This window comes from Zonotrichia albicollis, chromosome 16 (genome assembly GCF_047830755.1).
Source record: "Zonotrichia albicollis isolate bZonAlb1 chromosome 16, bZonAlb1.hap1, whole genome shotgun sequence".
Classification (NCBI taxonomy): domain Eukaryota; kingdom Metazoa; phylum Chordata; class Aves; order Passeriformes; family Passerellidae; genus Zonotrichia; species Zonotrichia albicollis.
The window spans coordinates 5,209,225-5,233,824 of record NC_133834.1 but is presented as its reverse complement, the minus strand read 5'-3'; the positions used below and the strand labels follow the sequence as shown (position 1 = coordinate 5,233,824).

The window sequence follows — 24,600 nt, the reverse complement described above, 5'->3', positions numbered from 1 at the left end:
AAAACACTGCTCCACTGAGCAGTCAGAGAAATAAGGAGGCTACAAATCTCCCCCACAGAGGGAATGAAGCAGTGAGCAGCCTCTCATGGCTTTGAGAAATCAGCCTACAGCAACTTCCAAAAGAGGTCTGGAAACAAATCACTATTGCTGAAACTGCTGTGGGTGGAGAACATCCCACACCACACAGAGAGGTTCTGCTCTCTGCTCCCCCTGCCATGGAGCCTCCAGTTTGCACTGGTGTGATGAGAGGGGAACCATCAACCCCTCTGGCCCTGCAGCATCTCCCTCCCTGCATCTCTGACCTGCCCAAAGAGCCACAGCACAAGCAGAGAGGAGGAAGGGAGGGACAATGGCCCTTCCACAGCCCTGGAGCAGCCCTGGGACAGGCATGGGACACTGTGGGGTGCCATACAGGCCCATGCTCCTGCTTTCAGGACTGTTCTGACCCAGGCACTGGGTGGCAAGCCTGAGCTCTGCCCTCCTGAGCTACCAGCAAGGCTGAACCAGCTCTGACCCAGAGAAGGAAAACAGTATTAAAAGTCCACGTGGTATCCCCGGGCCCCACACCAGGGCCAGGGGGGATTCACACTGTCCTTTGGCCAGCAAACCTGCAGTCTCCATGCCAGGGAGCACAGGAGCCTCTCACAGCCCAGGAGCTCCAGGAAAGCAGCACTCAGGAAGCACCACACCTTTGACAGGCCCTTTGGGGCCTCTTACAGTCCTGCACAGCTCCAAGAACACAGCACTGAGGAAGGACCACACCTCTGATGGGTCTCTCTGGGCCACTGGGAAAAGGAACATCAAGCTCCTGAGCTTTATTCTTGTTTTTTCTGCTTCCATATTTTGGACAGGCGGAACTTGTTCTTCTTCCTCTCTGGCTCGTGGCTCTCAAGAGATCCATCTGCAGGAGAGGGAGCAGACACAGAGCAGGCTGAGACCCACAGCCCCAGTGAGCCCCAGTGCTGCCCTGGAAGAGGAGAAAAGGCCCTTACCCAACCTCTGTATCATGTCTGCCAACATCTGGTCTTCCTCTTTCTCTCTGCAATGGAACAGCATGGCATTAGGAAACCTTCCTGTGCTCATGACAAGCTGGTAGATACCAAAGCCCATGAAAATACTGCTCTTATTCCCCAGTAAGAAATGACCAACCTCCACAGCACACCCTGAGAAGCTGCAGGAAAAAACCCAGCAGTGAGAGTCTTGGACATGAGCAAATTCCATCTGGTTCCCTTGAAAGCAAAGGCCTGTGTGGGGATTTCCAGACCTTCTCCCAGCTGGCAGATGAATCATCAGAGTTCATGGAGTGGTGAGACACCAGCACACCCCAGGAGATGAGTGAAGCTGAGACACAGCAGCCTGGGGTGCTACAGAGGAGCTCACTGCCATCAGGGACAGGCACACTGCTGTCACCACCTTGTCCTGGCAGCACCAGAATCCACAAGCAGGAGCTGCTGCTCTGAGGTCAACAAATGGAGGCTGTTCTCAGCATCAGGAGGCACAAATCCAGCTACTTGACAGTTTTCCTTTGAACTTGGGAAGGATCCAGCTTTTGGCTACAGTTGTTCTTCCACTTGCTGCAGCAGACATTCCTGACTTCATGTTCCCAGATTGCTCCTGCATCTCCCATACTGCCTGCAGCCTCCCCATCTCCTCCCCTCCCCTGCATTCCACATCTCCCAGCCCAGTTCTCACAGCAGCTTTAGCATGAGAGAGAACAGGGCTGTGGTCCTGACCTTTTCCCAACAGCTGCCAAGGATGCAAAGACAGCAGCATTCAGGACAAGATGTTGATGACAGGTGACCACCCACCTCCCCTGGAGCAGAAGTCTGGACTACAGCCACCCATCCACCCCTACAGCCTGGGCAGCAGTGGAAATACAGCAGGGCTGGCTCTGAGCAGCCTCACCTGAGCCTGTCCTCATCCAGGCAATCCACAATATTATTGCGGTCATTGACCGTGTTCAGGTACGACTCCAGCAGCTCCTTCTCCTGCTCCTTCTCCCTGGGAGTCTTCAGTTCCTCTGCACAAGACAAGGGAAGCCCATCTCACAGCTACAGGCAGTGCCTCCCCACTGTGGCTCCTGCCTCCATCCCAGTTTTACAATCCTCACACTCAGGGGCACATCCTACATCCCCTCACCAAGCAGAGGTGGGCTGGGTCTCACAGGGAGTCTGCCCAGGGACACCCACAGTGCAGTGCCTTCAGCTCTGCAGGACATCCCAGGGCTGGCACACAGGTGGAGGCTCCCAGCAGGACTCCCAGTCCTTACCAGGTTTGCTCATGAGCCTTCGCAGCTCCATCTCAATGTTCCACTGCTGCTCCTCCAGGTTCTGCTGCTTCATCCTGGAAGGAATGACAGAAGTGATGGGTTACTGCCCTGCCATGCCCCAGGGCTGGACCCTTCTCCTGTCATGATAAAGCCTCATCTCTGTGCTACCCACCACCTGGTCAGGGGCTGCTGGCTCAGGGGAAATCTTCCTCCACCACATTTCTGATGTTTCCCTCCTCACGAGCTCTTCACAGACCCTGGGTGCCCAAAGCCCACCAGCTAATGCACCAGCATGCTGGCAGCTCTCCCAGAGACACCGTCAACCCTTCTCATCCCACCAACTGGCACAGGATTGTTTTGGGCTGCCACACTCCCTGTCCTTCACTGCCCACAGGAAGTGCACAAGCAGAGAGCAGAATTTCTGATTTACTCACTTGTACATCAGCTCTGATTCCTGTCTGAGCAGCAGCTGCTTCTCATGGATCAGTTTGAACCAATCCACCATAAGGGCATCCTCAGACTCATCTACAGAGGAGACAAAGGGCAAGAAGCTGCATCAGTTCAGCACCCTGGCTCAAACACACAATCTCTTGAGGGAGAGCCTAGGCAACCTCAAGTGAAAAAACGGGAAAAAACCCAACAGTTAGAGTCTTAGACATGAGCAAATTCCATCTGGTTCCCTTGAAAGCAAGGGCCTATGTAGGGATTTCCAGACCCCAAGTGAAAACAGGCAATCTTTGGAGCCCCAAGGGATGCAGGTCACTCCTTGTGGATTCAAGGAAGCTACTTATGGATCCTCTGCTACAGGACTCCCAAAACTCTGATCCTCAGCCAAATTAACACAAGACCTTGCTCAAAAAATATTTATATTAATTTTGTAATATATTATATTTTGTAATATATTATAAAATATATTACAAAACAGCCAGAGAAGGTTCAAAATTCCCCAGGCTTTATCTTTGTATACCAGGTACCCCTGGCAACCTGGTGACTCACACGCAGCCCGAGTTCCTAAAAATGGAGCCCAGAGTGCCCAGGGGTGGGACCTGAGCCCCACAGCTCCCCAGCAGGGCAGAGCTGGCACCAGAGCTCCTCACCTCCCTCACAGGCACGCAGCTGCTTCTCCAGATCCACTCCCTTCAATTCCAGCTCGTCCAGCTGCTTCTCGATGGCACAAACCTTCTCCTGGATCTTCTCCTCAGGGAGGTAGTCTGGGTGCAGCTAGGGAATAAAAATGTAGGGCCAAATGCAGCTCAGGAGCCCTGAGACTGCCTGGTGAGGTCACCACAGAGATGGGAAAGGGCATAAGGAGCCCAGGTACAGAGCCACATCCCGAGAGGGCCAGGCCAGCAGAGGGGCAGAGCTGCTCACACCAGAGCAGGGGCCACTGCAGGGCTGTGACACATCTGCTGTCAGTGGCCACTGCAGGGCTGTGACACATCTGCTGTCAGTGGTAACTCCCCCACACCTGCCAGCAATTCTCCCTCCTTCTGTGGGGAATGCAATGTCTGCCATAGTTTTGTTTGACTCTGTCTGATTCCAGCTTTGATTGTCTCCTTGCATGGAAGATAACCAGCAGCTTCTCCACCTTGCTCTGCTCCAGAGCCTTTCACCCTTTCCCTGGGTATCCCAACAAACCCTCCCAATAAGACAAACTTAGATATATCTGGACAAGCACTCCAGAAGGGTATTTAACCACCCCACCCATCTCCTCTTCCACCTGATTTCCAGCCATACCTTGGTTGGGGACACCACTTGAGGCTTTCCTTCGCTTTTTGGAACAGGGAGTTTAACTACAAGAGAAAAAAAATCACAACAACCTTTAAATGATTTTATGGCGTGGGACAGTGCCTGTCCCAGAGCACCAGAGCACAACAGGTCCCAGCTATCCAACAGAGGTCACGGATGATACACATGCATCCACATGCCTGGCCAAAGTAAGAGACATCTCACAGCCTGATTTACTCCTTGTGGCTTGTCCCTCAGGGTTTCAACCCCAGGGTATAGGCAGTCACCTAATTCAGGTGTGACTTTGGAACTTCCACCCAAGAATACTGACTTGCATGTTCATTCACTATCTTAAAACCCAAAGATATTTGTTGTGGCAAAACCTGTTCCTTATTAAGGTTCCAAAGGGCAGCACAGAAAGACAGGGTTACTGTCACAGCAAACACCAAGACACACTAAAAATGTCCCCCTAGTGCTCTTTTACAAAGGAGTATCAGTAAATACTGATGAAACAAAGATGGTCTAGGGGACCTCAGGAAACTAAGGTTCAATTCCTCCCACAAAACACTTCCTAGGTGAGAAGTCCCCTAGGCCCCACTACACAGCATTATTCAGGCTCTGGACACCTATTAAAATCAATCCTTAAGCAATGTGTATTTGTTCCACCGTGCCTCAGCTTCCTCTGCCCAACTGTGCTGCAAGGATAACTACAGAAGAGTGTGAGGTATTTGGATCCCCAAGGGGTTGGGCTGGATAATTACCACAGAGAGGGAACAGAGGCGTGAGTGGATGATGAGATAAGGGAGGAAAACTCTGCTATCAAAAGAACAGGGCTGTAACAAAGGCAGCAGCGATGCAGGCTCAGCACACACAAGCAGAAAGGCAGGACAGACAGACATGGGGAGCCTCCTGAGAGTCTCTGGAGATTGAGGAAGAGCTCAAGGACAGCTCTCCAGCTGCCCATTGTGCTTTCTAGGAGTGCAAAAGGAGAAGATGCTGGATGTGTCTGTGTTGTTCCTGCACTGCTGGGCTCTGTCAGGGATCCCTTCCCTCTGGATGCTGCTGTTTGCTGCCTGTGCACTGCCTGCAACCCACACTTCTCTTAAAGATTCCTCCAAGAGGAGCTTGTCCTGCCTCGAGCTGCCTGCCCAAACAACATTTCCCTCTCCCAGCTCAGTCCTGCATCCCTGGGCTCCTCCCAGGTGGGCTCTGCAGCACCTCCAAGCACGGCAGAGAGCTGCAGCCCTGATGGAGAGAAGGCCAGGGTCACTGCAGGGGGAGAGCCTGTAAAGTGACACCCTGTGACCAGCTCAGGATCTGATATCCCCTGATACCCTCGGGTTGTGGCCTGACAGACACAGGATGGGCTGGCTGCTTGCCAGCAAGCTGGAAGTAGGACAGCTGGCAGGAAAAGCCTGGAGCCTCCTTTCTCAGCAGAAAACATCACCTACCACCAAAGAAAATGATCTACAGAAATGCTCACCAGCTCAACACCAGCCCAGGACTGAGGGCAGCAACAGCAGCTGACTGTTCTCAGCTCTGAGTGATGGGGTAAAATCTACAGAGAGGAAGGAGCAAGAGTTCTGTCCCTATCCCACAGCCTGCCCAGTGCAGCAGCAGGAACCAGCCTTTCAGCTGGGGAAAAGTGGGGGGACACTGCCAGGAACATTTCCCAATGGCCCTGCCCCATGGCAATCATTAACCTTTAGGAAGACAGATATGAACCCAGCCTCCCTTATCTCACTCACTTTTGGGAGAGACCGGAGCTGAACCCTGAGGCTGAGGCTGAGGGAAGAGGAGCTGGGAAGTTTTGGGAAAATGCTGGCAAAGGAAGCACAGCAAACTTTTTAAAAAGACACACAACTGGAGACTGAATGTTTGGTAGCTGTCAAAGGTGCTGGCTAATACTGGAACCAGCTGACAAAAAATGAAGCATGAGGCCATGGAGCCAACCAGGATCCATCCTGCTTGCCCAAGACAAACTTCAGGGGCAGGCCTGAGCCCTGCTGTGTGAAGCTTCTACTCCAGACAGGTAAGACACAGCAAGATGGGGCAAGGAAAAGGGAGACAAAGAAGCTGAGCAAACAGGACAGCAGCAAACATCAGGTTAGCTCCTGAAAATTTCCTCAGCATTGTGGAGGGATGTGTCAGAGCAAGGATAACTTGGAGGAGAGGTACACAGTAAAGCTATGGTTGAACAAACAGGAGTAAGAAACTGGATTAAGAGTAGGAAAAAACTGGTCAGGACATCTTTGAATATCAAAGAAACAGCAGCCTTGGCTCCTGCTCCTGTGGGTCCTGCCAGCTGGAGTCTCTGGATGACAGTTCTCTGCATTCCTTTTATTTCCTAAAGCCACTCAGCTGAAGAGGAACAGAGACATCAACCAGATCCCAGTTCCCCAAATTAGGAGATGGTCCTCTTCATAGCACTTCATAAGTCCAAAGAATGACAGGGCAGTGACCTTGAAAAATTCCTATTTCAATTTCTTCCTTTCCCACTGAATTCTCTGGCCTTGCTGCCTCCTGCTCAGGCCAAGCTGGCCAATAAAAATCAATTACACAGACTCTGCCCCCATGACAGCAGCCACAGGGTTAGGCACAGAAAACTCTGGGACACATAACCCCCCCTGACCACTCAGGCTGTTCCCTGACAGTGCAGGGGAGAGGGTGACTTTGGCAGGCAGAAGAGATCTTACATGTAGCAGTGCTTGTTTTCAACTGGTTGCCATCTTCCTCTTTCTTGGCAGACCCTCCAGGATCTTTCCAATCTTGCTTTGCATTCTGACAGCTCCTGATAAGATCTGAGCTGGGAATCAACAACTTCTTCGTGAATCCACCAGATGAAGCTGGATTAAGAAGCAAAGAGCAGTTTTGGGTAAGAAATTTCAACCCTTATCTCATAAAAATCCCTTTAACGCCAAATGTCTCTGGCAGTCACCACTACCAAACTCCATTTCTAGTCCTAATTCTCCTCTCTTGATGATAATGAAGGGCATAAACCCAAAGTAAACAGGGAAAAAACACTCATTACAAGGTCAGAGTAAGAGGAGAATAAACATTTGGGAGGAGAATAAACAGCTGGGAACCACCACTAAGATTTCTCAACATTATACAATCATGCAAGAGAGGGTAAGTGGAATCTTGCACGCTGTCTAGCAGAAAAGGGAACCCTATGGATACTGAGTCCTTCTCCTTGGGGAAGGATAGGAAGCCATCCATCAAAAATAAAGGCACCACAAGGCTAAAGCAGGTGCAGAGAGCATAGATCCCTGAAAGCAAAGGCACATTCTCCACCAACACATCCTTGCAGTACAATGCCTGTCCCTTTCCTGATCAGCAAAACGAAGGCAAAGCTTTTATCCTTCATACCAGAGTCCTGCTTTGCTGGTGGGACAACTAATGGGCTTGGCTTTGGCTCCTTCTGTGCTGGGCTCCCTGCTCCCACCTGGCAGTTATCAGCAGGTTTCTTAGAGCCATCTTGGTCCCTGTAAAGAAAAAAGACAAAGTTAGGAAAAATCCCTCATGCAGAATGGTCCATAGGAAAAGTTCTGGCCATCCTGGTGTGGATCTGGTGTGGAAACCCACCAGCTGCAAAGACACTCACTTGTTGGCCACAGGCTTCAACCGAGATCTCCACCCTTCTGGGCTCTCAGACTTGTTGTCAGCAACATTTGTGCTTCCTGAAGAAAAGAACATAGCAAGGGAAATAAAAATACACAAGAACAAAAGCATCCAATAAAAAGAAACAAGCCAGATTTGAGTCTCAGGAGAATCCTAGGAGATAAGGCATTCACTGGGGCAGGTACTATGATGTTATTGCAGCAAACCAGCACCAGCTCAACAAGTTTAACATGGGCAGATTCAGATACAATAGGTAGTAAGTAATCTAAGTGGCATTTTGTCACTTTAAGATCAATCACAGTTACAGAAATTCAGCTGCAGAGTACGTGAACAGGCACATTCAACAGCAATACAACACAAACAGCTTAGATCTCAGAGACCAAAGGCTGGGGCAGGAAGAGACAAACAAGCCCCACAAAGTCACAGCTAACTGCAAACAGAGAGTTTTTCTGGTGACCTGAAAGTGCCTGGGACACTGGGAACCCCCAGATATCATCCCCTGGCCTACTGCTAAGTCACCATGATAGGAGCTTGGTACAAAACAGACAAGGAGGCTGGGTGACTTGCAACTGCAATCAAAAAACCATCCCAAAGCTCTGGCAAGGTCTCCCACCTGGGAAACCCTAAGCCTTTGAAAGCCACCATGATCCCAATGCTTGATGACAGCAAGTACAACTTCAAATACCTGGAGATCCTCAGAGCAGTAGAACTCCCCATGCTAGAGGGAGCAGTTGCACAGGGATAGTGCACACAGGGAGAAAACACAGCTCAGAAAACACTCACAGACACAAAGGACAGAGTCATGAACACATTTGCTGCACTGGTCCAAGAGGAAGGCATAAAGCTGGAGTGCTGTGTCCAGGCAGAGCTGTGTGAATCATTCATCCTCACCTTTGATGCCTTTTGGCTCTGGCTTGTGCAAAGGCTCAGCAGGTTTGCTGGCAGCCTGGCTCTTGGGCACAGGGTCTGTGATCTTTTCCTGCTTTGGTGCTGGGCACCCTGTTTTGCTGGACTGTGGTTTTGGAGCTGGACTCTGATAACTGGGGGGAGAAAATTTGCCACTGCAAAAAAGAACAACTTAATGAGTTTTTTTGAAAGGATGGACCTTTTTATTTGCTTCTGTTCCAATGATTTCTATGTGTCCCTCTATATGCCTTTAAAACTGAGCCACAAGACAGTCAGGACAAAGCAAAGAAAGGTGCAGGGGCTTCTCAAATTATTCCAAGGAACATCTTGGCAGTAAAAAGGGAAAGAGAAACAATGCTTACCTGCCAGGGGCTGAGGAGCCAGTGGAACTGAGTCCTCCTGGCCTGCTTGGAGCAGTGCCTGTTGCAGACAGAGCCTGTATAATATGGTTACGTGCCTGATCCTTCCCTGCAGTCGCCCGACTGACCTCAGCAGTGCTTCTGGCAGGGGCAGCTCTATCAGGGCCCTGAGGAGACTGAACTTGCTTTTGAGTCTCAGGAGATTTATTGCTGGAGGACTCCAAAGAGCGAAAAAAGTTTTCTCGTGCTTGCTGTGTTTTTGTTGTGGAGGATGTCCAAGGAGGCTTTGCTGGGCTGCCTTCATGGGGATCTGATTTATTCCCCAACCAGGCACCTTTGCAGTCATCTGATTTATTTACAGCTGAGGAGGACCATGGAGTATTTACACTTTTGAAGCCAGAGCTTCCAGAAGATGAAACAGATGGCTTGGTTGAATTAGTGAGGCCTTCCTGGCTGGGTTTCTTCAACACCTGCTCTGGTTTCTTGGGTTCTGCTGCTTTCTGGAACGCCCTGGCAGCAGCAGGGGCTGGGGCACTGTCAGGCTGTTTACCAGTACTGTGGAGACCAGAGATCTGGACATTGTCTGGCTGCTGGTGGCTGGTGCAGATGAACGTACCGGGCTCGGGCCCAGCTTTGTAGCTTCCAGGAAGAAGCAAGTTCCAACACTGCCTGCACCTGTGGATACAAAAATCTCAGGAAACATCCTCCAGAGTGCTGGGAGACACACAGCTGGGAGTGCAGGCACGACTCCACCACCCACAGGAGGGTGAAGGCACCACACTGGCAGTGAGCAGACCCTGTGTGCACACTCCTCAGGCACCAGAACAAGAGCTGTTCATAGCACAGCCTGAAGCAGGAAAGGTGTGGATGAAAACAAACCAGTGAAGACAGTTTCCCTTACACACGTCAAGAGCAAGCTCAGACTGCCTCCACTCTGAGTAAAATGAGCCACACCACTCTCTCCAGCCCCAAAGAACCAGGCTGGCCCTCTGTGAGCCCCAGGGCTGTGCCCCTGCCTTGAAGAGCTGCTGTACCTGAAGCAGTTCCTGTGGTAGAGCTTCCCATCGACCAGGTAGCGCTGCACCAGGTGCACGTGCTTCCCACAGACCCCACAGCTGCTGCTGGGCACATTCCCACTCTCTGCCAGGACCCTTTTCTGTGGGGAGAAGCAGAGGGTGAGCAGACGAGAGCATGGCACTGGGCACAGCTACAAATCTCCCAAGAAGGTGAGTGTTTGACCTGCACAGCCAGGACAGAGAAGTGACACCCAGGAAATTCCCTCTCCCTCTAATCTCTTGGTCATAGAAGTGGAACAGCCCTTGGAAGGACAGAGCATGGGGAATATGCTCCCACAAAACCAGAGGACCACGGTGTCCTGTCTGCCTATAGGCAAAGGTCTCTGATTTAAATGAGCTGGGAAAGGGCTTCTACCCTGTTTTCATCTCTACTCTGTTTTGAAGCCATATCCAATAATTGGATCAATGTTTTCTAGCAAAAATACTACAACATCCTGTAAAAACTTCCATTCCCAATATCTAGGAACAGCATATCCATGTCCTAAGACACCCACATCCTGTTCAGGAAGTATCCAGGCTGACTGATGGTTTTCCAGTGACTCCTACCTCCATCTATGCCAGAATTAAATCACTCATAGTGAACAGAAAATTTAGGGACTAAATCCTTACCAGCAGGAGCTCTAAACCAGCCCAGTACTCCCCATCTCACTGGGCACATTTAGGGTATAAGGAACACCCAAACCCACATTTCTTACTGTGGTAACTGGGGAGGTTTCCTTTGGCTTGGCTCTGGCTGGTGGGTGGGCAGGAGGCAATTTTGGTGGCACTGGCTTGGGAGGCTCTGGAGCAGTTTTCTTTCCAGGATGCTGCTCTGGAGACTCAGAGGAAGGACGCTTGATTCCAGCCATGCCTCCAACTGGAAGAATGGAAGAACGGAATATTTTTAAGGAAACATAAGGAAAACTCATTGGTTTAGGAATATTTTATAAAGTAAGAATATTCAGAGGTGCCATGAAAAGCACACAAGGAGACACAGACTTCCTTCATGAGCAGTTCTGTACTGGACTGAGGGGCAAGAGGCAACAAGTGATTTGTAACAACATTCTGAAACTGCTGATTTTTCTCTTCTCAGGGAATTTAATGAAGAGAAATGCAAAAGTGAAGAAATGCAAATCATCATCTACTGCTGGTGAGAACAAGACCTTGGGTTTTCAGTTCCAGCCCATGGTTTGGCTGGAACTGATCCCAGCTGGAACAGGCAGAGGAGTCATGGCTAAGGAGATGAAGGGTCTGCAAACAGAGGGTTTGCTTCATTCAAGTTGTTGTGCTCCAGACTTCCTACAGAGCCTGAACATTCACTGCTGCAAGTGTCCACCCCACACCCCAGCTGGGACTCCCACAGAGCAAACAGCCTTGTTGAATGTGGAAATGACCACTAAAAATGGGTAATTCTGCAAAGACTTGGAGGTGCCACAGAGGTGCTGATGTGGAAACCAAGAGCTGCTACAAGAAGCCTGAAAATGCTCAATTCTCTTTTCTTTGCAGATGGAATAGAACCCCTCAAAATTCACTACAAGTGGAGAAAAGAGAATCTCCAGCACACTTCAGTCAAGCAGGGAATGGTGCTCTGTGCCCTGGGAAGTGCAGGGAACCTTCCCCGGGAAATAAGGCTTTGTGCAAAGTTTTTACAGACACAAACCCCAAGTGTCTCATGGGGATGTTATTCTTGCACCACTTCCTATTCTGAATGAGATGTCTCGGTGTTCCTTGTGGGATATTTGAGCCACAGCTCCACTTTCCAAGTGACACTTCAATGGCCACTCATCTGAAAAGAGATTATACCCTGCTCAGTAAACACACAAAGGGCAGGGAGCAGAGAGGGAGCCCAGTTCCCAGCAGTCTGCCCTCAAGAAAGCCAAGTCTCCAAATAAACACCCAGCACTCCCAGTGCAGGGAGCAGGGCATAGTTAAACATCACACAGCTCGGGCTCAGACCGCCCCTCACTCCCCTTGTGCCACTCACTGAATTCCCAAAGCCCAGCACAAAGATGGGTGGCTTCAACTCTGCTCATCCACAAGAGCATGGCCTCACTAATGCCTTGTCTGCTCTCCCTGCCTGCCCTCCTGTGTCCTGCTTGTTTCAGGAACCCATCTGAAGGGCACGGCTGGGCGTCCGCGACTCCGCTCCGTGTCAGAGGGCACATTCCTCATTTTCAGACATTCCCATTCACCCCAGCAACAGGAATGCAACCAAAGTGTTTTGAGGGACACTTGTGGGAGTATAAAAATGTGCTGTGCTTGATGATGTTGCAGATAAATGCAGGGAGGAGGGGGCAAAGACCCCAGCCTGACCCAGATTCTCACCACTTGGCATGAACATGACAGAATTTGTTTGATTTCAATGAGAACAGTTTTAAAATAAGAAATAAAAAATGAAGAAAGGGAGAGAAGAAGTTGTGGAAGGAGAGAAAAAGCATGCTTCAATGTGTAAAGAGGTGGAGAAGTAGGAAGAGTTTAAGCATTAAAGGCAGCTCTGAGTGAATTGTGCTTTCTTTCCAAGATGTAGGACATTTTCAATACATATCTCTCCATTTACATTCACCTTAACCACTTAAGTCATTCATGTCCCACTTTAGAAAGTTTCCTCTGGAGGAACCTGTAAAATTGGTTTATTATATTACTTCATTTTGTGTGAGCTTAAAGCCAAATATAAACCAAGACTACAAAAATGTTCCTGTGAGCCCAGCTAAATTCTCCAGTACATGAATATAATGCCTTGGCAGCTCTGTTTTATGTTTGACAGAATTTCTATCACAATTATGTCAGTTAGTGTGATAATTTTCTTCTCCTTCCTTCCATCAGTGCTGCTGTGCTGTACAAGCCCTACCACTGATGCTGTCACATTGGCACAGCCTCACAGACAAGCTCAGCCTTGTTCTGCTCCATGCTCTCACCAGCCCTCAGGCATGGCAAAGACTGGAACAGGGGTGGAGGTGCTCAGGAATGGAAAGCTGAGGTGGGGACCATGGAGAGGAACCTTCAGTGCTCCTCTCTGGCTGGACCACATGAAATTTTAGACTGTATTTTAAATTTTAAGGTAGAGTTTCAAAGACAAGACATGGCCCTGTACCCTTCCAAAAGCAGTGGTGCAACTGTAGGCTGGTGGGCAAAGAGTTCAGATCCCCCCAGTGAAACAGTTCTGGTACCAAGAAGGCCTCTGTGCAGTTTATTTTGCTTTTTCCAAGCTTGTCAGGAGGAAATGCAGCCCTGAAGCAGCCTTGAAATGAAGCCCTGATGCTTCCCAGCCCTCCAGGGAATATTGTACTTACTAGGAGACCGTCCATGGAAGTAGTTATAATACTGGGAAACGTAGGTGAGGATGCTCAGCCTGTCTGGTACCTTCAGAGCAACCATATCCTCTGCATCCAGCAAGGCTGGGATCCCCAGCTCCTCCTCTGCCACCCGAAATGCCTGCAGAAAGGGAAAAATAAAATAAAAATAAAAATAGAGGGGTCTTATCCATGGCAGGCAGCAGAGCTGCTCCTCATCATAAGTAAGAAAAGTGCACTGCAAACAGCCCCACTCAAATAAAAATAACTCAACTGGGGAACAGCTGCACCAGTTTAACTCCTACATCATAGGAACCAACGGAGTCATGGCTTCCAGCCACTGCCTTGAGAAACCCAGGCAAGGAGCCAAAAATCTGGCCTGGCAAGCTGGCCATAGCTCAGTGCTCAGTAACTCACCTGGGCTTGCCTTGCTCTTCCTGCAGCCTGCCTGTGTGTGTGAGTGCACAGCTGCAGAGAGCCAGGCTGGCAGAAGGGGATGTGCCAGGCCAGGCTGGCAGAGCTGCTTCCAGGCTCCCAGCCCAACCTGAGCTCTCCCCAATTAACGGTGGGCTGGTAGGTGCTTGCAGGCAGCTTTCATCTCTGAGCACTGGGCTGAAGTTTCCAGCCTCCTACTGCCTGCTCTTCTCCATCTGAAAATTGGGCTGCAGGAGAGACCCCGCTCTCCCAGAGCAGAAAGGGGGAAAAGAGGTGTAATGCAGAAAAATTCGTGATACAGAGCTGCCTTCCAATTTAACTGTTTCCATGCTGCCTAACGTGTATTTGGGGTAGATTTTCCTCTTTCTGGTGTCCTCTGCTTTGAAACTGCAGAGGACACAAGGAAGAGGTGTTAAAGGAGGCAAAAGCTATTTTCTCTTGCCTCTGAAAAAAGCCTTTAATAGAATACAAAAAAACTGCAACACCCCAGCTCAGTTTAAGGCTTCCACTAAGAACCTTCTCCAGCCTTGTTCCTTCCCAACTTATGGGAAAAAATCCTTTTTCTCCCTCTTTGGAGCATCCCTGTTGAAATGCCAATACAGCAAAGGAAAACAGCACTTGTAGGACCAGAGGCACAAGGAAAGCTACTGCTAAAGTCCACAGTGAAAGGGTTAAAAAAAAAAAAACCTTGAATATATTAAACCCCTCCGCATCTGACCTCTGGCACGGACACACACAGTGTTGGTGTACAAGCCAACCATTCCTGCTTAGAAGAAACAAACAGCCACTATTTTTCAGCAAGATAATTACCATTTTTTTCCATTGGGTATCCCAGTAAAAATGCAACAGAGCTGACATTAAAAACGCTTTCAGCCAGTTACCACCGGCTGTGTCACCCAGCTGCCAGCCCAGCCTGCCACTTTCCTGTCGTGTAAACTGGTACTGAATGCATTCCTTGGAGTGCTCCCCACTGCACAACTGGTCTGACCAGTCGAGTTTTCTTGCTGGACATTGCTGGTGTGAGGTTTAGTGGGGACACAGGTGATGCCACCTCCTGCCATGGGTGACAGCGGGCACGGAACACGAACGAGGGGCTGCTGGACGACAGAGAGGAGGATGCTCTGTGCTCCCACCTGCTTTGGGCAGAGCTAAATGCAGAGAGCACCATCAGGACGTGGTGTCCCCTGTGTCTGCAGCATCCTTGCGTTCCTGGGAGCTGCTCTTCCCTGGAGACCCAACAGGATCAGCACCTAAAGGACCCAGTCACCTCCTGCTCTGCCTGCCTGCCCAGGCTGCCCTTTGAAGGACCAAGGTCACAGACATCGTGTATGAAAAATCCTGTCTTTAGGATTTTTCCTCCTGAGAAGCTGAGAGGCTTCAAGAACAAAATGTAAACAATGGTTATCTGCTGCTGTGGAATGCAACAAGTAGATTTTTGATTAGCCCATGTTGGATGTTTCTAATTAATGGCCAATCACAGCTCAGCTGGCTCGGACAGAGAGCCAAGCCACAAACCTTTGTTATTATTCCTTCCTATTCTATTCTTAGCTAGCCTTCTGATGAAACCTTTCTTCTATTCTTTAGTATAGTTTTAATGTAATATATATCATAAAAGAATAAATCAAGCCTTCTGAAACCTGGAGTCGGATCCTCGTCTCTTCCCTCATCCTCCTGTGAGCACCATCACAGACCAACATGTTGGTTTTGCATCATGGTTTTCATCTGTGCAGCTCCAAGGGCTTTCCAGGGAAGGAAAGTGGCACTGCTGCCATGTCCATGCAAAATGGGAAAGTGATAGGCTTGAGGCCACCTGAGCTGGCGTGGCACAGGCTCCACCTGCTACACCACACCACCCTCCACCAGCACTGACTCCAGGCCTCTAGAAACTTTCCTTCTCTTTATATATTTTTGAAATCTCTAACAAAAAAAAGTGCCACCAACTGAAATTTTTCTAGGGTTTGGGGTTGGTCTTGTGGCACATGAGAAGTGACACATTCTTCCTTGACAGATGACCTTATATGGCCAACTGCAGCTCAAACAAGGCTTTTTTACATGCACAATACAGCCCTTGAAAATAAGCCTCTGATGAGTAAGGCATCAAGGAGGGTCTGGAAAATAGCAGAGCAATAATTTGGAGAGAAATCAGCAAATCATTGTATCCCAAGGACAGGCAGAGCAAGGCAGGGTAGGAGCCAGTTTGGAGAGCAGCCCAGGAGCACAGAGAGGTGGAGGGACAGTCCCACAGACAGCACAGCCAGGACAGCAGGACACCAGCAGGGAAAGGACAACACAGACAAGTCACCCCACAGCAGGTGGAGTAAGGAAGAGAGAGCAAAACAAAGAACATTAAAGAAACTCAGAAAGGGGGAGGAGAGGGGACAGACAGACTGCAACAAAGGAGGGGAGCAGCTCTTTATGAGAAGCACAAAGGAGCTTTTCATGAATGAAAGCAGCAGAGGCAGCTCTCAGAGCTCACTTCCCAGACACAAGCAGACACCATCAACCCAGCTGGACAAGGAGCAACACTCAGGGATCCTCAGCACTTCAGCCAAGATTCCACGGAGAAGAGGCCCCAGCTCCTGCCAAACACCAACCCTCCAGGGCAAAATGCATGGTCTGAATCTGCCCTTGAGGAGAGGCACACACAGGGCTGAGCCCCAGAGTGTCACCAACTCCTCACAGGCTGCAGCCCAGCCTGGGCACACAGGGGCTGTGATGGACATGCCAGGCATGAAGGGCAGCAGGAGCTAAGGAGCATGAGAGGACAGGTTTGGCTCTCCCAGAGGCAAGAATCACTTCAGCCTGTGAGTGTCACTGCTCCAGCCCAGACAGGGGTAAGCTGCCATGGTTTGCTCATATCCCAAGCTCCTGTCAAGCAGCCATGAACTGCATGGAGCAATGCCAGGGGAAGAGAAGTGTTATAATTCACTGCCTCTCCTTTTGCAATGGAGAGAAGGAGAGGAAAATCCCTCCTTGGATCACTAAGACCATGCCAGAATCCAGTGCAGGAGGGGGCTGGCCTGCCTAACTTCTATTTTCTTTGTGGGAAGAACATGAGAAACTCCAATACCAGGCTGAAGTGTCCAGGCAGCACCCAGACAGGTTTTAGGATGTATCCACCTTGATCCCCTGCAGCAGGAAGGAACAGAAGTGGGAGGACACTCCCTGTGCTTCCCTTCACACCAGTTTTTCCCCAGCTCCTGCTCCACCCCTCAGGAGCATCACACACTCAACATGTCCATGTTTTGAGCTCTGTCTGAGCTCCTGCTGCCACAGGACACACTGGGAACAGGCATCACAGTTAGAGCCAAGAAGTGTGAACACCCTGAAGGTGCTTTCAAGCAGGACATTGCTGTCCACAGGAGAAGGCTGGAAGGTGCAGAATTAGGCAAAGATTGGAACACAGCACAATGGGCACACTGTGTCTGCAGGGTTTCTGTTGCTAAATCACATGAGCAAAGTGCCACGTCCCAGACTAGACCAAAAGTAAACATTAAAAGTCACTTACCAGCTTGTTGTTCTCGTACACATTTTCTTTTCTGAGGGAGTCGAAGTTTCTGAAATACAGAAAGAAGAAAAATCTCTTTTTTCTTTGGTTGGTGATGTAGAGTGAACTGCTCCAGTTCCAGCTCTGGCTCAGGGGACAAAGCATCCCATCCACCCTTGAACAGGCCCAGAGAGGGCAGCGTGGCAGAGCCCACCTGAGAGTCACAGACTGCTGCACCCAGGACAGGGATGTGCAGCAGGCACAGCACCTGCCCACAGGCAGCACCAGACAATTCTGGCACATCAGCCTTTGCAGGGCTGGCTGCCACAGCTGCCTGTGGACAGGACATGTTGGTGCAAAAACAACCCAGGCACATTGAGGGGTTCTGCTGAGACAGCCAGGAGCAACCTCTGATTCATGGGGTGGTTTCTTGGCCCCCAGAAAGGCCTTGCTGCCCTGTCGCAAACAACTTTTTATGAAAAGTCTTTTCCTTAGGATTTTTCCTCCTGAGAAGCTGAGAGGCCTCAGGAACAAAATGTGAACAATGGTTACCTGCTGCTGTGGAATGCAACAGGTGCATCTGTGATTGGTCTCATAGAGTTGTTTCTAATTAATGGCCAATCGCAGCTGGCTTGGACTCTCTGTCCGAGACAGAAGCTTTTGTTATCATTCTTTCTTTTCTATTCTTAGCCAGCCTTCTGATGAAACCTTTTCTTGTATTTTTTTTAGTATAGTTTTAATGTAATATATATCATAAAATAATAAATCAAGCCTTCTGAAACATGGAGTCAGATCCTTGTCTCTTCCCTCAACCTGAGACCCCCGTGAACACTGTCACCGTTCCCTCCCACCTCAAAGAGACACACCAACACCTGCTGGCCAGGTATGAACACTCTCTCCCCAAAAGTACTTTCCATGCTTTTCTCCTGCCTTGAAAGCTGTCTCCACACAGAGAGCTCAGCTCCAAGGAGGTCTCTCATGGATCCCTCACACACTGCACATATCACATGCTTTTCCAACACACCCATATTCTCTGATCTCAGAAGCTCCTGGGTCCAGCAGCACATAAGTTCTGGCTTCAAATCCTCTTTTTTTCCTCTGGCAGAACTCCACAAAACCAGCACCAGGGATCTGCCTGGGAAAACCTCTGCCCGCACCATACTGCATCTGATAACACCAAAGCTGCCAGTAAAAATTTTAGCCTGCTTTCCCTAGAGCTGTAACTTTTGATTCGTGCTCATAATCAGCAACTGAAAAGGAAGTGACAATTACTGTTCACAAATCCAAGCCAAAGTCAACAACTCCTTTCTGCTGTCTCCAGACATCACTTCCCTCTTCACCTCTCCCCAGATTTGCTTTCCTTCTCCCTGGTACAGCCCAGATCCACACTCCCTGCACTGTGCTGGGAGCTGAGACCCTGGGATGTGCTGGGGCAGGGATGGGATTGCAGAGTTTGTGCTGCTGCAATTGGAGCCCTCTGGCAGTGCCCCCTCAGCCACAGCAGAGCGTGTCCCTTGCTGAGGAAACAGCACCATCAGCTTTGTTAGAAACTGGCTGCCACTTGCTAAGCAGGGAACACAAAACTGGCTGCTGGCAGGCAGCCCTGCTCTGCAACACTGCTTCCTCCTGCCCAGGCAGGCTGGCAGGGTCAATCCCTCTCTGATAACCCCGTTTCACCTTCCAATCCTTGTGTCTGCTGATACCTGAGAGGGGAATTCTCACTGACAAACAGAAAACAGCACCAGCTTTGCATTCTTTGTATGTAGCACCTTTATATCTGATGTGGACCCACCTCCTTAGCCCATCCCTCTCCTGTGGGATGAGCCAGGGTAGCTCTGAGAGCAAAGCTGGCTCACAGCACCCTATTCATGAGAGAAACACATGATCTGTATCGCAGCAGGGGAACTTTTTCCACTGCCTGTAACAGCAAGGAGGCAGCCAGGTCCTTTATCTGCTCAGCACAGAAAGGGGAGCATTACATCATAAATAAGAGAGGAACCTTACACAGCCTGGCTCATCATGCCAATGCCTCCTCCCTGCTTCCCACATCTGGCATTGCTGTGTGGGACAGGGACAGAAGGAATGAAGATAAAACCCTGAGGTTAAACTCCCCCAAGCAGTAAAGACAAGGCACATCCCATCTCTAAACCACAGAGTCCTTCCTGTGCACAATCAAAGGTAATTGCAGAGGTTTTTCTTCAAGCAGTGCTCCTGCCCAAAGATTTCCCTTCCCTGAGACAATGGTTTAAAAAGAGCAACAAAAATAATCACGTGCCAAAAAAGTCTCAATGGAACAATAGATATAACCATCCTTGGGTTAAGTCAGGCCAGAAAATTGGTTTTTTTAAGACACAGCTGAAGGAGGTGATATCAGCTCTTTGCCTCACTCCCTGTTCTGCTCCCAAACAGTAGCATGGAAATGCAGCAAAACCCTGCAAGAACAAAGAGCAGCTCCAGTTTCTTGGTCATTCTGACTTGTAAGACACTGGAATTATTATTTATTGTCAGTCAGTGCCTTAACCACACTCAACACTGTTTGCTGTAGTGTTGTGTGCACTCCCTGGCATGCAGCAGAGACCTAAAAACCCCAATCTTTTGATTGTGATGTCTCAAATCCCCTTCTATTCCTCAAAAGAAAGTGCAAACAACCAGGTTATTGGGTCATTTCAAGAGTCCCCTGACCTCTCAGCATCATTCTTTCCTGGCTAGTCAGGTGAACTGCTTACATCTAATATTTCTTTTGGAAATTGATCTTGCTGGTGCATCTCCTATCTTGGAATATCAAAGCTCTCTGGACCAATGTAATCCTAAGACAGCAAAGGTAATACAAACAGAGAAGCAGGAGTTCTCCACTGAGAAAACACAGGCAACTGAATTAATTGGAAAATGTGAAAAATATAAATGTGACCCAAGAGAGGCCTCCAGTGTTGGAAACAAATCAGAGTGGAGTTCACAAGCACAGGAATAGTTTTATTCCTGTTTTAAAACACGGGAAGTTTTTAGCTCTGAAAAAACAACCCTTCCCTTAGCAAATAAGAGGCTGAGCATTTCCCATGCCCACAAATCTCTGTGACCACCCCCTGCTCCAGCTGCACAGACCCAGCACTCACAAACATGCCACAGTCCTCTGCAAGCACATGTGCCTCCACAGGAAGAATCTCTGCGGCTGCAAGCACTAACTTGATTGGAAACTTGACCTTGGAGCAGACTGAGCAAAAACTAAATAAATCCCAGAGCCTCAATGGCACCAAAAAAGTTTCTTCTTTTTGGCAACTTTGTGTTACTTTCTCTACAGACAGTAAGATGTGCAGTGAAAGGGATCACTGTAAAGGAGTGAGGCACACTTTGCCAGCTCCCAGCCTTGGACAGGGGCTCAAATCCAGCCTGCTCTGCTGGGAACAGGAGCTCTCAGCTCTGCTCTTTCTGGAGATGCAAAGCTGGGACAAGGCTGGGAATTCCAGGAGGGAGATGCCCCCCATGTGCCCATCCTCCTCTGAGGAATGCCTGCCCCACACTGCCATGCTCTGGCTGGCAAGGGACAGAATGCTGCTGAAATGAACCCCCGGCCATCCTTCCCTCCCTGTGCCTGTCACACAAACCACAAACCCACCAAGCCAAGGCAGCTCTGCCTCAGCCCAGCCTGCTGCTGACAGCCCATCCCCAGCCTGACCTCATCCTGCCCTGCTGAGCTGCCACTGACCTGGAAATGCTGCTGGGGGAAGAGCACTGCTGCTGCTGCTCAGCTGCCAAGGGGGATTTCACCACCAGCCCATTCCCAGAACACCAGCCTGGGAAAGAGTAAGATCCTGGATGAAGAGAAGCGTCCTAATCAAAACCTTTCCTCGACATCTGGCATTAATATCTCAGTGAGCATGCACAGCTCCCCTGCCTCTTTAACTCATTCATCAGGACAAGGGCACTAAAATCCTGGCTGAAGCTTGCACAAACTTCACCACCACATATGGCAGCTGCTGACCTCAGCCTCCTACCATGCTGCCATGAGGCTTCATGTTCCTCTGACAAGAGATGTCCCCAGGCTCTACAACCACCCCAAAAAATGAGCTGTAGCCTGCCTGAAACAGTGTGTGTGCCCAGCTGGGACTGACTCTGAAACACTCTTTATCTGGACAAAAAAGAAGTGGATTTCCATGGTAATTCAGCATGGATCTTCACTCCCCCAAGCATCCTTGCATGAGTGGGAAGTGAGTGGGAAATGCATTTCTAATTTTACACAGCTTGCCCTGTTCACGGGTAACACACAAGCCAACACTGGCTAAGTTTGAGAGGAGTTATCATATTTTCCATATGTTTTCCAGCAAGAAAACAGGAAGGAAGGAGAGACCCACACCAGCCTGCCCTCTGAGCCACATACCTCACAAGAGAAGCCTGTGTTTATGTCCATGTTTTGAGCTTGAAGTTTTCCTGGTAATTTTTCAGGCTCCTGCAGGAGAAATCCCCTGCACTCAGCCCAAGAATGTCATTTGTGTAAACCAAGACAGAAAACACGTTGTTGCAAAACTGATGCTGTGACTGACTCATGTTCTGCAAGTAATCTGTGCAGCAGAGCTGCTGCAAACTCACCAAGAGCTCCAAACACCCCTGTCTAGTTTTACTTTCATTCTGGTGTTTTTAATCTTTAACTAGAATCCTTTGTAGAAGCAAGGACAGGAGCCCAGGATGGACCCCTGGGAAGGAGAAATCACAGTCACACGTGCACCCAGCTGCACTTCTCCACCTTGGAACCCTGCACCAAGAACACTCAGAGAAGCTTTTTGGGATAAATGGAGAACCTGCACAAGTATTCTGCCCCAGGATCTGACACATGGCACCTGGCAAGCCTGGCCACCAACCACCCAAAAGCACCATTTCCTTCCAGCAGGACTTTGCCCAGTCAGTAGTACACGTGGTGCATTGCTGAATTACGGCACTGACACGGATGAAGAAGGTGACAAATGAAGGCTTCTCTTACTTTAACCTTCAGGCAGCCCTTGCTGAGCTGGTCTGAGTCAGAGAGAGCTTCTGTGATGTCCCAAATAAAGCCAGGCAGAATGCCCACCATAAAAGAAAATGAAAGGCAACAGAGAGATGCCTCAAGGAACATCTTCCCTCTCCAGCACAGGAAAATTTATTTAAGAGATGTCTATCCACAACCCTTTTTGCACAGTTCAAGGATTATAAACAACTCACTAAACTGGGCAACAGGATTATTCCAGCTCTCACATCATTGTGCTCCGGATGGGCCAGCTGCAGGAAGCAGTCACAGCCCCTCCATGAGAACACCTCAGCCCTCCTGCCCCGGTGTTTTGTGTTTTTGTGACTGTGAATCAAAGGAAGGAAAGGAAATATTTGGAGTCACATGGACATGACAACATGTCAGGAAGTCATTCATGGCAACACCACGGTGACAGAGCAAGCACTGGGACAACAAAGGGTGCCTGGAGCTCCTGAACCAACCTCTGCTGCCCAAGCCTGCTTCAGCTTCTCTCAGGTTTCAAGGTAACAGAGGAGAGAAAACAAGGGTTCTTCTCTTGGGTTCAAGCAGAAACAGATACCTGCAAGAGGGATGGCTGCACACAAACCCAAGTGGCAGGCTGTCCTGGGAGCATGAAGAAAAAGGGAGAAGACGCAGGACAGGACGAAAACTGCAGTGCAAATCATCCAATCTGTTCCTCACCCAGCTGGGCACATCTGACCAGGAGAGACCTAATGCTTAAATCAATACTCCTGGGCACTCTTTCCAGGGTTCGTCTGCCTTCATCTTCCCTCTCAAACCCACCACTTCAAAGAGCCCAGAAGAAAAAATTAACCAAACTCAAAGAACCCCAACTATGAAGCAGGATCTATGGCTCCCTTTGGCCATTCACCTTCTCATATGCCAACATTTGGGCAGGGACAGCTCAAAACCCACAGGGCACCAGAAATGGCCCCAGCAAGGCATAAAAAGCACTTAAGCTCCCACAGACAGAGCTGTAGATGGGGAAAACAAGGATGTGCAGGAATCCAGTGGCTGTGGGGCCCTGCCCTTTTACTGCATTTTATTTAAATAGCCCTTGCCTCATGACTTGTGAGCACTGTGCTGCTGTTGGGCTGAGCAAGGAGAGCCCAGCCAGAGCAAACACAACAGCAAAGAAGGAAATGCTGCCCCAAAGATCAGTGCCTGAACTTGTTCTGCAATGGAAAGGACGCATTTGGAACATTTATAATCCGGCTACTGAGGGAAGAAAAGGGAAAAAGGAAAAATGTATGGAAAAAACCAGCACATAGGCTGGGAGAGCAGAGCTTTTCTCTTGGAGATTCTCAGCGTGGGTGTGAGCAGAATGCTGCTGGTGAGGGCAAGAGCCCAAGGAAGGTGGAAGACCAGGGTCCACAGCTCAATGAATGGCAGGACAGCCACATCCCATCCACAACTTGATGGATGGTGGGATGGCCACAGGCTCGAGAGGGTTCTTGGGTGGATGGAGAACCTGGGGTCTGCAGCCCGATGGACGGCAGGATGGGCACAGATTGATGGACAGAGGGATGGGCACAGCACATCCACAGCTCAATGGATGGAGGGATGGGCACAGTCCAGCGAGGGTTCTTTGGGGATGGAGGACACGGGGTCGGCAGCTCAACGGGCACAGCCCAGTGAGGGTTCTTTGGGGATGGAGGACACGGGGTCCGCAGCTCAACGGACGGTGGGATGGACACAGCACATGCACAGCTCGATGGACGGAGGGACGGGAGTCCAGCGAGGGTTCCGGGGGATGGAGGACACGGGGTCTGCAGCTCGATGGGCACAGCCCAGAGAGGGTTCCGGGGGGATGGAGGACACGGGGTCCACAGCCCAGCGCGGGTGCCGGCCCGGAGCGGGGGGTCCCTCCATGCCCGGCACGGTACTCACATGAGGTCGGGGCGGTGTCGGTGCAGGATGGCGCAGAAGGCGAGCCCGTCGCGGAACGAGGTGGTCATGTTGGTGATGCTGACATCGCGGTAGCCCTCGCACTGCTGGCGGCACCACAGCTGCAGGTTCTGGATGGCCGCCATGGCCCGCGGGGAGCCGCAGGGCCTGGCGGGGCCGGGCAGGCCCGGGACGGGCCGGGCAGGGCCGGGACCCTCCGCGCCGCGCCGTGCCCAGCCCGGGCCGAGCAGCCCGCGGGTGGCGGCCGGACCGGCGGCGGGAGGCGGGGAAAGGGGCGGCTCTGAGGCGGTTCTGGGGCGGTTCAGGGGCGGAGAAGCGGCGGGGAAGGCGCCGCCTCGCCTCGGGGAACGGGCAGCGGCACCCCCGGCGCACGGGGGCCCGCAGCAAGGGCATGGGAAATTTCCCCTGCTCCCGCAGAAAAACCTCCTGCCCAAGGGGCGGCCAGCAGCGGAGGCGTGAACCATGTTTAGTCACTGGGAGGGATGTTTTCTCCCCATTTGGAGGAGAAAAAGTTAAAAAGCATCATAGAGCATCTAAATGTAAAGTGTT

The 24,600-nt window shown here is 50.3% G+C and overlaps 1 protein-coding gene and 1 long non-coding RNA gene across 2 annotated transcripts; one reads left to right on the top strand and one right to left on the bottom strand.

Moving 5' to 3' along the window:
• Positions 1–776: 776 nt before the first annotated feature.
• On the bottom strand, positions 777–24,345 carry MICALL2 (MICAL like 2). Its single transcript, XM_005487383.4, has 17 exons — positions 24,034–24,345; positions 17,172–17,220; positions 13,229–13,370; positions 10,655–10,815; positions 9,918–10,039; positions 8,887–9,558; positions 8,510–8,679; positions 7,602–7,677; positions 7,367–7,482; positions 6,694–6,843; positions 4,007–4,062; positions 3,367–3,490; positions 2,704–2,794; positions 2,270–2,343; positions 1,906–2,020; positions 993–1,039; positions 777–901 (listed from the first exon to the last, which is right to left on the bottom strand). Exons 1-17 carry the CDS (start codon positions 24,174–24,176, stop codon positions 816–818), a joined length of 2,394 nt encoding a protein of 797 aa, XP_005487440.2. The 5' UTR covers positions 24,177–24,345; the 3' UTR covers positions 777–815.
• LOC141731002 (uncharacterized) lies at positions 5,758–15,299 on the top strand. Its single transcript, XR_012582859.1, has 3 exons — positions 5,758–6,029; positions 6,745–6,872; positions 11,032–15,299. It is a non-coding gene; the product is annotated as an uncharacterized LOC141731002 (long non-coding RNA).
• Positions 24,346–24,600: the final 255 nt, after the last annotated feature.